Source organism: Schistocerca americana, chromosome 2, assembly GCF_021461395.2.
Source record: "Schistocerca americana isolate TAMUIC-IGC-003095 chromosome 2, iqSchAmer2.1, whole genome shotgun sequence".
In the NCBI taxonomy this organism is placed as follows: domain Eukaryota; kingdom Metazoa; phylum Arthropoda; class Insecta; order Orthoptera; family Acrididae; genus Schistocerca; species Schistocerca americana.
The window spans coordinates 353,132,754-353,149,519 of record NC_060120.1 but is presented as its reverse complement, the minus strand read 5'-3'; the positions used below and the strand labels follow the sequence as shown (position 1 = coordinate 353,149,519).

At 40.7% G+C, this 16,766-nt stretch overlaps 1 protein-coding gene across 1 annotated transcript in view; it reads right to left on the bottom strand.

Moving 5' to 3' along the window:
- The window catches only part of LOC124595828 (dihydrolipoyllysine-residue acetyltransferase component of pyruvate dehydrogenase complex, mitochondrial), a 76,551-nt gene extending 63,824 nt beyond the window's left edge, over positions 1-12,727 (bottom strand). Inside the window, exons 1-3 of the mRNA XM_047134726.1 lie at positions 12,479-12,727; positions 11,680-11,846; positions 3,530-3,666 (exon numbers count right to left, since the gene is read on the bottom strand). Coding sequence (XP_046990682.1) covers positions 3,530-3,666; positions 11,680-11,846; positions 12,479-12,597 — 423 coding nt within the window. The 5' untranslated portion in view covers positions 12,598-12,727. The remainder of the gene's footprint in view (positions 1-3,529; positions 3,667-11,679; positions 11,847-12,478) is intronic.
- Between the last annotated feature and the right edge of the window lie 4,039 nt (positions 12,728-16,766).

Genomic DNA, 16,766 nt, shown 5'->3' with positions numbered 1-16,766 from the left:
TGTGTACAACTAAACAATGTCTCACATGTTCCTTTAGTTCTCAAATTACAATGTTAGCATCAACAGATGTAGCAAATTTAGTTGTTTGTAACATAATGGAGTAAGGAAGGCTAAGGTCTTCGTTTTTCTAATTTTGATATCTTCCTGAAAATCATCCAAGCTGCTGGATACTCAGAAATGAACCAGGCTCCTACAGAGACACGAGGTGCAATTTGCATGACATGCTGTGAGATGATGTGGCCATTTGGATGCCCTTTTAATAACTTTACTTTGCACTTGTCTCATGATTGAGAATGCTGATGTGATACAATGTATCTAATATTGCCTTTGAAAATGACGGCATGTTGAAACGTGTAAGGTTATTGAAAAATAAAAGTGTGCTCAAGACATAAGTAAAGATGATGATGATGATGATGATTAGTGTTTTAGGGCGCACAACAACGAGGTTATCAGCGCCCGTTCCCAAAAGATCAATTCAGAGCCGATCTTTGCGAGAATTGGTAATGTTCAAATTGCAAGATTGGACACAGCACATCAAAACAGGTAGATAAAACGAAAAATAAAATAGCAGTACAAAACAGGTAAAAATAATTTACGGTGGCTGAGTGACCAAACCACTGTACAGCACATTAAGACCTCAATCCCAATATTTTGGGAAGAAGTCCAGACATCACACAAAAACGTAAAACTCGAGCGACGCTCGCCTCATTATTAGTTAAAAGAGAGGGCAGGTCTGGTGGGAAACTGAAATCTTCCCTCAAACCCGCATATAAAACACACTCAGTTAAAATACGTCATATCGACAGCTGTGTCCCACATGTCTGACACGTTGGTGGCTCCTCACGACGCAACAGAAAACCATGTGTCAAAGGACAATGTCCTATTCTAAGCCGTGTAAGGGCTACTTCCTCAGCTCGTTGTTGTCGGAAGGAGGTGAGCCACGGTCGGACAGAATCCTTCACCGCTCGCAACTTATTATCCCTCACATCCAGCCACTGAGCCTCCCACCAACGCATGACCTTTCGAGTCACAAAAGATGTTATTGCCTGCAGGGGGACGGAACAGCGAGCAGGAGGTGGGATGGAGCAAGCCTCCTTGGCAGCCGCATCTGCAAGTTCATTTCCAGGAATCCCTATGTGCCCTGGAACCCAGCAGAAAATTACATCATTACCCTGCTGTTGCAAGAGAAGGAGTGCGTCCTGCACTTCTTGCACCATCCAATCTGCTGGGTACATCTGTTCAAGAGCTCAAGAGCGTGTAGAGCACTTTGGGAATCGGAGCAGATGAATTTCGTGCCATGATGTCGGCGCATATGCTCTAATGCTTGCAGAATGGCAAACAGTTCTGCATAGTAAACTGAGAACTGCTCTGGGAGCCCTATCCTACGGACAGTATCGGGAAACACAGCAGAGCAGCCCATAAAATCCCCGTTTAGACCCATCCGTGTAAACAGTAATAAAATCTGAATGGCGTTCTAAAATCTCAGTAAGTTTAATTTTAAAAAGGTGGTCCGGGGTACAATACTTCTTGTAAGCAGCCAGATCAAGAAGTAATCTTCGCCTTTGTAGTAGCCAGGGAGATCCCCTACTCCATCCCTGGTGGAGGACCTTAATGCCCTCCAGATGTACTGACTCGAGACTCTCCTTTGCACGGATGCCAAACGGCTTTGTTGCCTTCGGACGGTGGCGGAAGAGACGTTCCAGTGCCAGCTGGGAAAAAGTGTTAGACGCCAATGAAAGAGGAGTGGACTTGACCCTGTACGCGTACCGTACCACGAGGAGAAGACGCCAAACGGACAGGGGAGGCTCTCCCGCCTCGACACACAGACTAGCAACTGGACTCGTGCGATAAGCCCCCGTTGAAAGTCTAATACCCTCATGGTGAATGACATCCAACATTTTGAGGTAGGAAGGTCTTGCAGAGCCATAAGCTTGACATCCGTATTCCAGTCGAGGTCACACAAAGGCCTTATAAAGTTGGAGCAGACGTGCCCTGTCAGCGCCCCAGGATCTATGACTGACGCATTTAAGGACGTTTAAAGCCTTGAAACAGCGGACTTTTAGATCCTTTAAGTGTGGCAACCATGTGAGCTTCTCATCCAAAATAAGCCTGAGATATTTCACTTTTTCCATAAAGGGGAGAACAGTGTCTCCTAGTTTTAAAACAGGGAGATTAAAAAGAGAACGGGAACGGTTAAAATCTACACAAACAGTCTTCTCCAAAGAGAATTTAAAGCCTGTGGTCTTAGACCATTCCTCCAATCACACGAGTGTCAGCTGTAGTTGGCGGGTAGCAGCTGTGAGGGAGGAAGACGCACAGAAAATGGAGAAATCGTCCACAAACAAGGAGCACTGCACGGGCCGTCGTATTGTGGACGCAATACTATTGATGGCAATTGCGAAAGCTGTCACACTGAGGACACTTCCTTGAGGGACACCGTTCTCCTGCTTGAAACGGTCAGACAGGACATTCCCAGCCTTATACTTAAAATACCTGTCCGACAGAAAGGATCTGATGATTGTGGGTAAACGCCCACGGAAACCCCACTCATAAAGCTGCCGCAAAATGTTATGCCTCCAGGTAGTATCGTACGCCTTCTCCAGGTCGAAGAAAACCCCAATAAGGTGTTGCTTATGTAGGAAAGCATCTTGTATCACTGTTTCGAGTAGGATCAGGTTATCTAGGGTGGAATGATACCTCCTGAACCCACACTGGCAGCGGGTAAGTAAGGATCTGGATTCAAGAACCCACACCAGGCACCTATTGACCATACGCTCAAATGTCTTTCCTACGCAGCTCGTGAGACTAATGCTACGATAGCTACTGGGTTCGGTCCGATCCTTCCCTGGTTTTAAAAGTGGAATTAAAATCGATTCTTTCCACGAACTAGGAAAGTCACCTATCTTCCAAATTTCATTAAAAAGTTGAAGGAGGAGACATAAGTAAAGTTATTAAAAACAGGTATGAGGGTTTCAAATAAGACTGACTATATATTTTAGTATCAAGAAGCCGCACAGAACCTTTCTGTGTAAAAAAATGTGGAAAATGTCGTAAGTTCTCTGTTTTGGCTTGTTAACTGTTACACTTTACGAGTTTTGAAACATCAATTGCCTATCTCACTGTTTATGCATGGTGTAACCACACTTAATGCGTTCCTGGCACCCTTTGCTGAAAGTTTCCCAGTTTTATTAGTACATCCTCTGCCAGTTACCCAATGAAAGCATAATATTTAAATTAGAGAACAGATCTGCTATCCTCCTCCCTTTTATGCCAAAAGTCAATGAAATTACAGATACTTTTTCTAAACTTCATATTGTAAACATCAATAATCTGAGGCCTATGAGGGCCCACAATTTAAAATAACCTAGTTGTGGCACAGAACTTAACTGCTAGACACACTTCCACTCCATTCTTCCCCATGGACGACAGTAAGATGAAACGTTATGACTGAGTCTATGTGTCCTACGGAGAGTGATGTCACCTATTAGTACTGATTCAGAGCCAAAATTATATGAAACAGCTGTATCACCTTTCCAATAGGAACATCTTTTGTCCCTGCTGGTACAAGTATCTTCGCAAGATAGCCCTCCTCTGGTGTTTCAAATCCCATTGTAGCCTTATCAGTTTCTATTTCTGCCAGCAAATCTCCTTCATTCAGCTTGTCACCTGGAATATAATGAAGCCAAAGAACAAATGAAGCAAAGTAAACCTACAGAGCAAAGTTATGAAAATAATGTCCCGCAGTTAATTATTGCAAGCTCAGTTTCTATGATTACTACTCTCCTATTAACACCCGTTATACAACCAATAATTCTGTAATATGCTATCATTCAAGCTGATATTGTATTTTATGGACTATAAGAAGCCCTTTTTTCTTAAAAAAGTTTGCATCCAAAATTCAGGTGCATATTATACTCCAAATTAATATAAAAATGTGCAGTGTTTGATTTACAATTCTCACCAGTCTTAAAAATGGCCATTTATTCAACAACGCGGAAAACCTCTCTATCTGGCAACACTGGATTCGACTGGCAGCAGCAGTGAACCCATGCGATGAACATGAGTTGGAGGGATTCATAAGTTTGCTAACAATGTTTCTCTCCCACTCCATCATCACAAACCCAGAACACTGTCTAGCCAATGTCCTGTCATTGCAGTCCATGGTGCCAGTGAACTTGAACTGGAAGTCATTTGTGTTATTGGTAACAATATAATATTTTTGTTAGTAGCTAGTTTCCTAATGCAAAAAAGAAAGAAAGAAAAAAAAAAGTATTAATATGATGCGGGCTATAAACTGGTAGAAACTGCATATGCAGAACATGCAAACAGCAGCATTTCAGCCCTCCACCAAAAGAAAAAAAACCATTCGCAATTGGTGGGGTAGTACAGAACTGACAAAACAGAAGACTAAATTAGCAAACAGACGACTGAATGCAAAATGACCAAACTAGAAAGTGATATGTTGAAATGGATTCAAGGATACAGTCAAAATGACAATGGAATTAATACAAAAATGATTCAATTACATACTTCCAAGTAAGCTACAGTGGAACTTAATAAGACTAATGGTGGAGTTGGTAGCTGCTACAGGTTTATGAAGCATCGTGGACTTAGTAAGTGAACCAAAACCAAAATATTTCAGAAAATGCCACAAGAGTATGAAGAGAAAATATCTTTCCATTGCTTTATTATTCAACATCTAAAGAAAACCAGTGTGGCACTAAGCAAAATAGCGAATATAGAGAAAACTACTCTGACATTTAATGCACCATGTAACAGAACTGTTGCCATGAAAGGTGCTAAAACCGTAACTATAAAAACAAGGGGGACATGAAAAAATGTACTACATTGTTGTTTTTTCATGTTGTGCTAACAGTACTAAACTTAAACCAATGACCATTTTCAAGTGCGAAACAATGCCAAAACTTTCTGAAATAACACCATGTGGTGGTGTTCACTTACATGTCAAGGGTTGGATGTACAAGGCTGGTATGAAATTACGGATTAAGACGGTGGGAGAAATACTATATTGGATAAGAGATCTCTGCTTGTGCTAGATCAGTTTGGTAATCATTTGGAAAATTCTGTGAGAGAGAAATTGCAACATGGAAATACAGAGCTTGCTGTTATTCTGGGAGGACTTAATTCAAACTGCAACCTCTTAATGTAGCAATAAATAAACTGTTTCAAGTGTATATGGGAGAGGAATGGAACAAATGGATGATGGATGAAACCCACCACGAATCCACACCAAAGGGAGATATGCAACGACCTACAATCACACAAAGGTGTCAGTGAATGAAGTAGTCGTGGTCTACAGTGAGAGAAGACATTATTGTTAATGTTTCAAGAAGTGTAGCATACGTGACACTCTCGATGGCTGTGAAGAGCATCCTATATGTGAAGAGAGTAACAATGACAATAAAGAGGAGGAGGAGGAGGAGAAAATAAAAATGGTAAAAATGTTATTTCTTAAAAAACTGCTTAAAAATTAAAGTGTGTCCTATAGTCATCGATGAAATGCGAAAAAACTACAAGTAAACCAATCATAAAACAAAAATAAAATGAAATACAGTACACCCATCACTATTATTTATCTCTATTAATTTTGACAATCATGAAAATTTCTGGAAGGCAGCAACATTTGGCAAGTCAGTGCTAACAACAGCTGCCATGCCGAATGACCGCAGAGCACCTGTCATGTGGCCACTCCACAAGCATGAAAGTCAGACTCAGTACATCATTCACACAGTGTTAAGTGTCATTGTACAACATTTGGTTCTCTTTTGCTTAGTTAATTTTTGCTTTTAACCTGCATCCAAGACACCAACATTTGAAACAAGTGTTCCAAGAATGCATGACACTGTAAAACAGCTTTGTAGTTATGGTGCACCATTTGTAATTTCATTGTTGCACTTTATGCAGAGTAAGTAGAGATGCCTAAACAATATGATGAGACAGTAATTTATTGGAGAAGTACTGGCATCTTGGTAAAAACCTCTCAGATTTCCAGATGAGGGATGGGGGGCAATTGTAAAATACTGCAACATTTTTATGAGTGTCATACTCATCATCTACTGGTGAAGTATATTCTACAGCTGGCAGTAGGGAGGGAGCCGAGGCTACAGTGGTGGGGGTAGTGGGTGCTCAGTTCGCGTCTTTGTATGGGCATTCTGGCTGCATTTTGTAAGCAGGATGGTGCTGGTCATTCTCTTGTCCTATTGCTGCTAATACCAGATTCCCTACTGCACTTAGCTGGTATTCTTTCTTTCTGATGACAAGATTGCCGCAAACCTGTATTTCAATGGTTTCCTCTACAACACAATCCCAACAGCCGGTTGCTAGTAAAGCTCCTTGATGTTCCGCAAGTCAAAGCTGTGATCTTCCTTGAGGCTATTTCTACTATTGCTGATTTTTCTGTCTGTCCCAGTTGCACATATCTGACGTGCTCTAGGCGGCGTTTCAAAATACAGTGCCGCGTTTGCCCAATGTACTACTGGCCGCATTTGCAGACGATGGCGTATATTCCCGGTTTATCCGTTTTCACTGGGCCTTATGCAGAGCCAGGCCATTCTTTCAACTCCAGTGGTAGTCAGAAAGTGGTATTTATGTTCAATTTTATGGGTAGCCTTGCAATTTTGGCTGAGGTCGGTCCCAGGTATGGGAGCAAAGCAACTGCTTTTCTTTTTCGTCTTCCTCTTCCTGTTGTCTTGTCTCTTCTTGAATGCCAAACTAATCTGTGCTTCATTGTGCCATTTTTGCAGAATACTTCCTTCAGGTGTTTTAAATCACCTGGGAGGCTTCTTCCTTTATCACTGATGACATGTAGTCAAAACTGTCTGCTGTTATGATGCATGGTGGAAGCCTATTGCATGCAGGTACAGGGGTGTGTGTCTTCTTTCCATATACTGAGCGGTCTAGTGTACCACCTGCTTCTTCCTTATTAGTATGTCGGGGAAAGAAAGAAACAATTCTCCTCTATTTCCACAGTGAAAGCAATGTTACAACAGCTGCTTTTAAGGGGGTTCAGAAACTTGTCCAGTGCCTGTCTGCCACATTTCCATACCACAAAAGTAATATCGACATAGCAGAAGAAGTGCTTGGGTTTCTGGCTAGCAGGTCGAAGAGCCATCTCCTCACAGCGTTTCATGCGGAGGTTTGCAATCCCTGGAGCCAGCAAGGATCTCTCAGCCATTCCATTCATCTATTCATAAAACTCTCCACTGCACTTCTAGTAGGTGGTCATCAGTACATGTTCAAAGAGAAACTATGTGCAGCTCGAAATGTTGAGATAGCAGTGCCAATGAGTCTTATAGAGGTACTTTTGTGAACAGTGATGCAACGTTTGAAACTCAAAGGAGGTCATCTCTTAGTAATTGCATAGCCTTAAGTATTTTCACAAAATTGGCCAAGTTCTTAACATGACGACAACAGTGTGCCACAAGGGGTTTTAGAAACATCGTCAAATGTTTGGTCAGTCTGTAATTGCGTGAACTGATGGTGTCTAGTATCGGCTGCAGAGGCACCTCTTCCCTGTGGATTTTCGAGAGTCCATACATATGTGGTGTCACTGGCAGCCTGGGATACAGTCAGTTCTTCATTGCCTCTGTTCGATCTGAATTCTTCAGCAGAGCCTCAGTTTTCCTGGTCATCACTTCTGTAAGCCGAATCCTGTAGCAGTAAGCCAATTTTATGACAGTAACTGTAGGTGTGTATAAGCACTGTTGCAATTCCTTCGTTTGCTGGAAGGAGGACAGGGCCAGCATCATCTTTCAGTGATTACATAACCTCCCATTCTGCTGCCGTCATGTTCACTTTTTGAAGTCTGAACTTGTTGATGACCCTGCAGGTTTCCTGCCAGTTCTCCTCTGCTTCTTCCTGGGATTTCCCACATATCGCTAATAATGTCCTGTTTTGGTATGGTCCTTGGGATGGGTGCAAAATTCAGCCGTTTTGCAAAAAGCCGAAATTTTAGCTGAATCCAGTACTTCATTTGTCAAATTTACAATAACTCTGTACTCACCAAGGGGCAGCAGAACACACACACATAAAAGACGGTTGTAATTGGCAGGCTTTCAGAGCCAGTGGCTCCTTCTTCAGGCAGAAGGTTGAAGGGGAAAGAAGAGAGATGAAGGAAAAGGACAGGAGAGGTCTAGGAAAAAAGGGTAGACTTCAGGAAAGTCACCAAGAATTGTGGGCCACGGGAGACATACGGTACAGAATGAGAAGGAAGATTTTTTATCCATCCAATTAAAATTTTTTGTCAATAACTGATTGTTTTCATTGTTACAATAGTTTTGATTTATTTGCCTCCTTGTTGGTTGTCTAAGCACCAGACAGTCTGTCAAAGTTGCTAAGCTGTTTTGTGGCAGCATGTAGTTTCTGTACTTTGCTGTCTGTGTTAAGAGCTTAAGTCCACCCACTCCCAGGTATGTGCCAGTAGTGTTGTTGCCATATGCAGGTGGCATGTGAACAGAGTACATGCATTCTCGTCCAGCTCTTTCCGAGTAAAATGAATGCGCTCCCTCACTGTGGCCATGCCTGGGCATCATAAAATGCAGTTAGTCTTCCGCAATTTCACTGGGTGTCATAGTTATGCAAACCGTGACAGGATGTCATCTTAATGTCACTGAAGGAAAGTGAGTGTGCTTAGCAATTTCGCTTTCCTGCTGCATTGCTTCTGCAGTTGTTTGAAGCAGCATGGCATCTCCTACCCATACAGGTGCCGTTTATGTGAATGTGGGATCCTCTAATACACTGTTAGTGAAAAGCTCTCAGGTTTCCAACTGGGTGACAGTATCAAATTATGTTGCGGTATTTTAACAGTCACCCAGCTAGAAACCCAAGAGCCTTCCACCAACAATATACCCCGGAGAACCTACATTCACATAAAATACTGGCATCTTTCTAGTTCAAGTTGAACTGAATTCTTTTTACACATTTACAACAGTGCCATCTGTAGATATTACCCTCTCCGTGATCAACAATCCCATCATGAAAACTTAGCTGGAGAAGTATAATGGAAAGTCTGTTCCCAAACAAAGCAATTTAAGAACGCCTCGGTATGGAGAAAACGTGTAAAAAATAAGATGAGTAACAGCTGATCAAGTGTGTTTTGTTCTACATGATAGCACTGGCAGACAAAACATTTCTATTGAATATTCTAGTGGACCTCCTGAATGGGGAACAAATGAAACCTATGCTTTTTTTAATTTCATCTCTTGAGATGACAGACAATGCCACTGTCACGCTAAGTTTTAATATTTCATGTTTTGTGTTCTGACCTCATGGAGTCAAATATGATCAAATACAGCCAGTATTTACAGATCCAGCTTTTTACTCATTTTAATTTTCCAATCACACCCCTACGTTCTGTAATTTAAAACACATGAACTGAATTGTGCACACTTTTTATTGACATTGAGAATTATCAAAAGAAGAATACTCTTATGTGAATGAATTTTTATCTTGCACTAATAAAATCCTGAAGAAATCTGCTGCCAGAATACAAAAGTACCTGCAAATTACTGAACATCCTTTACCACCTTCCCCTATTATCAATGAGAGGGGGTACTTTGTTGAAAGCATCAGTGTTATTACCGACCACGTTTGTCCCTCCTGGGTTTTACCATGATTTACCTAAATTGCTTCAGACAAATGCCAGGATTGTTCCTTTGAAAGGGCAAGGCTGACTTCCTTCCACATCATTCCCTAATCCGATGGGATCGATGACCTAGCTGTGGGTTGACCGAAGTGTCCGATCCTACCCGTCGGCTATGACCCGTGACGTAAGGCTGTTGTGGTATGTGACGTCACAACGGAGCGGAATTTAGTTTGTGAGCATGGAATGTTTGTAAGTATCGTTTTGATGTGATTGGTGGCGCTCTCTGGTGGTGTTAGGTGATGTTTTTGGTTTAGTTTGCGTGTGTGGCATGTTTATAGGTGGCGTATTGTTGCGGTTGGTGGTTCTCTCTGGTGGTGTGTTTACGGGTAGCGTGTTATGTGGCATATGGGGTTCATTTGTGTGATAGCATTGCATGTGTGTAGTATCGAGACTGTGCTTTCAGCAGATTATTTTTCAGTGAGTTAACATTTTTAGTTTTGTTATTTCGACGTTATTGTAGTTTTTTCTGTTCGTCGTGTGTGAATTTTGGTAAATTGCTTTTTTTTTGTGTCTTTGGTAGGTATGGATATGACTGACAAAGTCAACAGTTTTCGGTTGTCGGCAATGATGGGGGACAGTACGTTGTCTATAATAAAATTTCTTCCACTATTCGGATTTCTGGACGAAGTCGTGAAATGTTCAGTATGTCGTGAAGAAATGAGGCTTCCTAAAGTTTCGGTGTCTTGGACCAGGGACGGCTGTATGTGGAGATGTATGGATAATAGGTCAAGGGAAGTGTTTGATTCCAATTTGGTTGGTTTGTTGTGTTTTTTGAGGTAGTGATGATTGTGAATGTGGTTGTAGCTTAGGGTTTTATGATTTGGTATCAGTAGTTTCGTTTGACCTATATAGGTCAAGGGAAGTGTTCATTTCCAATTTGTGGGATCAGGAGCTGCTGTTGAGCTATATAGGTCAAGGGGAGTGTCCGATTCCAGAGGATATTGTGTTTAGTGGAAGTTGGGGAGTTTTATGTTGTTTTTTTTGTTGTTTTGTGTGGTTTGGTATGGTGGTGTGTGTCTAAATTTGTTTATATTTACTTTGTCCCCACCCAAAAAAACCCCAACTTCCCACACTTGTCCCGTTAATTTCATTGGGGTTTTTGTGGAATGTGTGTGTGTGTGTGTGTTTGTTTTTCAATGTATTTTTGTGTTTGTGGTCAAGTTTACTTAATGACATCATAGGTGCCGTATTGGAGTCTTAGTGTATGGTCGTTTCCGCGATATTTGTGACGTCATGGGTCAAAGCAGACGTGTGGAATCTGGCACTTCTGTATTTCCCTAGCTGTTTGGTCCCCTTCCCCAAATCAACCAATCAACTAATAATCAATTTTGTTCTCAAATGACTTTTAACCTGTATGAAGACTTTAGGTGCTTTGCCATGTGATTATTCAGCTGGCAGAAAGACTAAAGTTCTATAATGTAAACTATAACCTCAAGACAAATCTATATTGTTTGTGGACATTCCATCCCAATGGCAGTCTTGAGAAAACTAGAGAAGGGTTTTCAGTAAAAAAGAACAGTTGGCCATTTTGACATGAATGCATGTACAGTACAGCAAATCTACCCTCTCTGTAGATATGCACACCATAAAACATGCCTAGAGTGAGAGCTGTTTCAATGACCAATCTTTTATTTGGCTTAAAAAAAAAAAAAAAAAAAAAAAACGCCATTCCCCTTCCCCATCCTGTGACAGGGATAGAAGTCATGTTCTATAACATGCTTTACAGGCAGAAGACTAGTAGTATACACCCTGTCATGAGGAAACATTCGTGCATTTCATAATCTGGTGCATTCACATGCAGAAGAATTTTATCTAAAATGATGCATTGCTCATATTGTCTACTGGGCACCAGGAAGATATAACCCTGAACACTCTAATGTTTGAATATGTATCTGACTTTTCTTAAATGAATCTGCCATTTAGTATAAGCAGTTTGTAGAGTAACAATTTCAGCTTAAGATCCATATTCAATCACTGTAATATGCACAAAACACAGAATACTGGCAGACACAAACCTTCCTTTTTTTCCCAACTGACTATTGTTCCCATCTCCATTGTGGGAGACAGTGCAGGCAGAAGAACTTTGTTGTGAGGTGGAAGATCTGAGCTGAAGTAACGCAAGCATCCTTGTGGTTTGTCCCATACTAGTATAGCGTGTCTTGTAAAGGAAGTATTTCCAAACCTGGAACAAGAAACTGCTTTACTTTTAACGTTTTCACTTGGCTAATTATAACAGAAAAACCACCTTCGCGACAATTATTTGATGTCACACAGTTTTGAGTCACAAAAAATTATATTGAGGCAACATCTCAACGTATGTTTGTGTAGTTCGGTACACATCAAAAATTGGACATGGCATTTGTTAGATGGAAATAAATTAAACTCTGAACATATGGCAAATGAAAAGTACAAACTAAATTTGTGACACACAGCACCGGAAATTATCACAACAGGCTGGCAGGATACAATGTTTTGATCCATGGGAACAAATAATTAACAAAAAATTAGTCCCAAACAGTGTCACAAGAAGGCTGGATGGTAAACAAGAAAATATGAGAGGAAAGGATACATTCTAAAACTAAATCTCGTTGTTCATTCGGTGGCGGCGTGAACGTCTCATGACCTAGGGACTATGTCCTTCAAATGTACTTGCTGATAATTGAAAAACTACGTTCCCTTCAACCCGACTGTGCCGTTTATAGATGCACTTGGGGTTCATAAACTAAAATTGCAACCATGGATACCATGAATAATATATGTTCTGTCAAAAATTACGAAACAGCGCCGTACACTTATTTCTCTTACAAAACATACCTCAATATATGCTTGTTTTTGGAGCACTGCACGCTAAGGCACCTTATCACATTGCTTCTGGCAACTCGCTTAAAGGAATTTCTCAGTAACTCAACACGAACCACTGTCGTTCGAAACATAATCGTATTCCTGATTCTACTTCTGCACCACTATTATTTATCGGAGATCTTCCAGCTGAACACCGAAAAGAGAGCTTCTACCAAAGATTGGATGAAATACAAGCCAGATGTTCCTACGAGTATTTCACAAAACATAGAACATGAAAATCTATCTGAAGAGTGTACTGGCATAGCCTACTTGAGCTATTCTACCGCTCCTGTCGCCAATGACCTTAATTGGGATTCAATTTACAAAAGCTGAATTTTATAAATTCAAGAATTAGGCATGATCTTTGGATTTCATAAATATAAACACTTGCTCCCAACGTTGGGTGTGTTTTTTATGTGAGTATAATCTTCAACCATTTACGTCAGTTGCAGTGTGCAGATGCAGAACTGTTTTGCGGCATTTTATACCCTTAAGCGAAGAGCGAACTACAATATCGATTCTCACTACCCATCAACGGCACCCCTGCGCGTCAGGGTGTATTCATACTCGATATCACGTCACGTTAATTCGCTGGCTCTGTCGGTAAATATATGAGTGGGGCCCGGATTTTAATGACAAGTCATATTTTTTTCTGAACTATAGGGTGAATCTCAGAACAACTTATACACAAATCTAGGCATTTTAGTGCGGAAAAATGTATTTTGATTGTGCATATAAAGTCATATTTCAACAAATTTTAGTAATAGATCATATTGCGGCTAACTTTTAATACCATAGGTCAGTCATATTTCCATCAACTTTTGCCAAAAATGCATATACCGTTTTTCTCGTATATTACGGGACACACGAACAGGAAAATGAATATGTTGCTCATGAGACAATATATAACGTGCTATTATGAAAGATAAACAGATAAATTAGTACACAGCTTTATTTCTCAGGACTGTAGCAGAAAATCGGTGTACCACAAGTCTTTTTCGCGAACATCAAACATTGTTGCGCAGAGTCGACAATACGCTCTCAGAGCCAACAAAGGCGGCTTCTGCCGTAATAATCATCGCAGTCGCACCGGTGTTCCCAGTAACCAGTTTGAATACAGCCTTTGCCTTGTTCAACATGCCTAAAGCAAAGGTGCTCCGACAGCGTGAAGTTGCGAGGATATGTTCGAGAATTTGGAGAGAAATGCTTTAGTACTGATGGGAAAATATTACTTTGTAAACTGTGTGAAGTTAAAGTTAGTGCAGAAAAGCACTTTAATGTGCAACAACACTGTAATACCGCTAAACACAGCAGCTGTGTGAAACGAAGTGCTGAAAATAACAGCATGCAAACGCTGTTATTTGAACAGGCAGGTCAATCTTGAACCGTGCAATTATTCTGCAAGGATTTGTGTGAGATGATGGTGTCCTGCAACATCCCATTGGAAAAGCTGAAGAATCCACGCTTCAGACGGTTCTTGGAGACTTACACAACACATCCAGTTCCAGATGAATCTACACTGAGAAAGAACTATTTATCCGTATGCTACAATGATGTGCTCAACAAAATACGAATTACTATTGCTGAGCAAAAGATATGGCTTTTGATAGATGAAACTACGGGTATTAGTGGGCGATATATTGCAAATGTTGTTGTAGGTGTTCTAAAAGTTGATGACCATGGAGATATGTTCCTACTAACGTGTGAAGCTCTCGATAGAGTAAACAATTCGACAATTGATATTTTATTTGACAACTCTCTGAAGCTACTGTGGCCGGATGGTGTGAAAAGAGACAACGTTATGGTGCTTCATATATGGCTAAAGCAGCCAAAGGGCTTCATATTCTCTACCCCAGTATGGTGTACACCACTTGCGTTGCACAGAGTTGCCGAAGAGGTGCGATAAAATTACCCTGACGTGGACAAATTAATTTCCTGTGGCAAGAAAATCTATGTCAAGGCTCCACTACGGGTGCATAAATTCAAGGAACAAGCACCTTCAACGCCCCTCCCACCTAAACCTGTTGTTACATGATGGGGTTCTTGGCTTAATGCTGCTGAGTATTACAGCGCCAACTACACCCAAATAAAGACAATATTCTGTGAGCTTGATAACGATGAATCAAGTGCTATCAAAATTGTGAAAGAAGTTTTTACAGATACATTGTCTCGAAACTTGGCATACATCAATGCCAATTTTTCAGTGATATCAAAAGCCATCAAACGACTGGAAGCTGTTGGCACTCAGCTATGTGAGGCCCTGAGTATTGTGCAACATGTGCAGAGTGAGTTGGGTCGGGCTCGTGGTCACGTGGCTGACAAAGTGAAAACCAAATTGCAAAGTGTTCTCCAACGGAATCGCAGATATTCTACACTGCGCAAAATTAGTGACAGTATTTCAGGGAAACATTTGAAGATACTGAAACAAAGCTGAACTCCAGTGACCTGGCTGCCTTCAAATACGCTCCAGTGACGTCTTGTGAAGTGGAGAGGAACTTTTCCAGGTACAAAACTATCCTAAGCGACAACCGTAGATCTCTGACAATGGAAAACCTGAAAATGCACCTTGTGATCCAGAGCAACTTTGCAGATACTGAAGATTGACATACAGTCTTAAATAATGTGAAACGCTTTAAATACTATGTAGAAATAAAAACATGGTTTTACTGTTTCGATAGATGATATTTTCACTGTACTTTGTGTTTAGAAAATAAAACATTCAGACATTTAAGAAATAGGTTCAAATGAGCCACAAACCCTACAGAAAGATAGAACTATACTTACAATATTCTGCAAAGTGAATTTTGTATTACTTTATGGTGAAAAAGAATTAAATAAACAAACAAGAATGCTTTAAATGAACTTCTATTAAGTCATATTTTATTTTTTTAAGGTCATATTTATATAAATTTTAGGTCATAAATGCCTGCATATTTCACTGTTTTTTAAGTACTAATTAAAATCCAGGCTCTGTATATGAGAGAGCGAGTCCCTACTCTGCCTACCCTGCTTTGTCACGAAGTGCTTCTATAGGCTGTTTGACAAAGTTGTGGCGGCGCATCCGCTGGGCGCGCTATTCAGTGGCGACGTAGTGTGCAGGTATGTCTGACAGCGTTTATTTTTTAGACCAATGAGTTTACACTATACGAAATACACAGGACGACTGCCTTCTTCCTAAACTCAACATTGTTGACTAAATAATTTACATTAACGAAGGAATGGAAGTCATATGCCCTGATTCACATATCTATTACAAATATAGAACCAGATCCCTGTTCATCTGAATGTATGTTCGTCTTCTGTCATCCTAAATCGAAGAATGTATCACAATAGGATTTTTAACACGAAACAGTGCAATTGTTCTGTGTAAATTAAGCCTTTTCTTACGTTATCATTCAGCTAAGAAGTAGAAGTTTTCTTTGATGGGCTCCTCTGAAATGCAAATAATTCTTGCTATGCCAGGATTGTACAAAAAGCAACGGTGAACTCGCAATTTCTTGTGTTGTATTAGTCCGATTCACAGAACGTTTTCGTCATCATGTTGGTAAACATGTCTGAAAGGTATGTGTACAGTGTTAGGTTCATCGGATATTTAGTCTATTGTCAGCTGTCAAAGAAGGTTACCGATGTTTTGGTAGTATCGACTATTTATTTTGTGTAAAAATGCAACACAGATTTTGTATAGAGTTAAGCTATAAGAACAGAATAAATTGCATTAAAGTTGTAAAAATGTTAAATATTGTTTTGGTGAATCTGCTACAGTTGGCTCTTCCTAGATGATCGTTTCTGCACGGAATAATTCTTAAGGCACCGACGCCTTCAGGAGTCGTCCTCTGGAAGTTTTGCTTGCAGTATATTCCGCAATCTTATCGTTATGAGTTTCCCGATGTTCTTTTGTTTAGTGCATTTGCCTTCCCTTGACACTGAGAAAGCACATGACGAAAGTGAAACACCACCGTGTGTTCATCTGCAGAGCGCGATGAAATTATTCGCTCTATATTCATTGCCTTTAATATTCTTCCCATCAGTGGTGAGCGCTGCCTTCAGAAAGCGCTCTTCTTTCTGATTTACATGAAAGTTTGTGTTCCTCGGAGCTGGACTGCTTGGGATTACCTTCTTTGCTACCGGCAGGTGGCTCGTTGGTCTAGGAGTATGATTCCTGCATTGGGTGCAGGAAGTCCCGGGTTCAAATCCCGGACGAGCCCTGCCGTTTTGACCGTGCTGAAGAGTAGGTGGAGCTCACCCACGTTTGCAGCTCTGC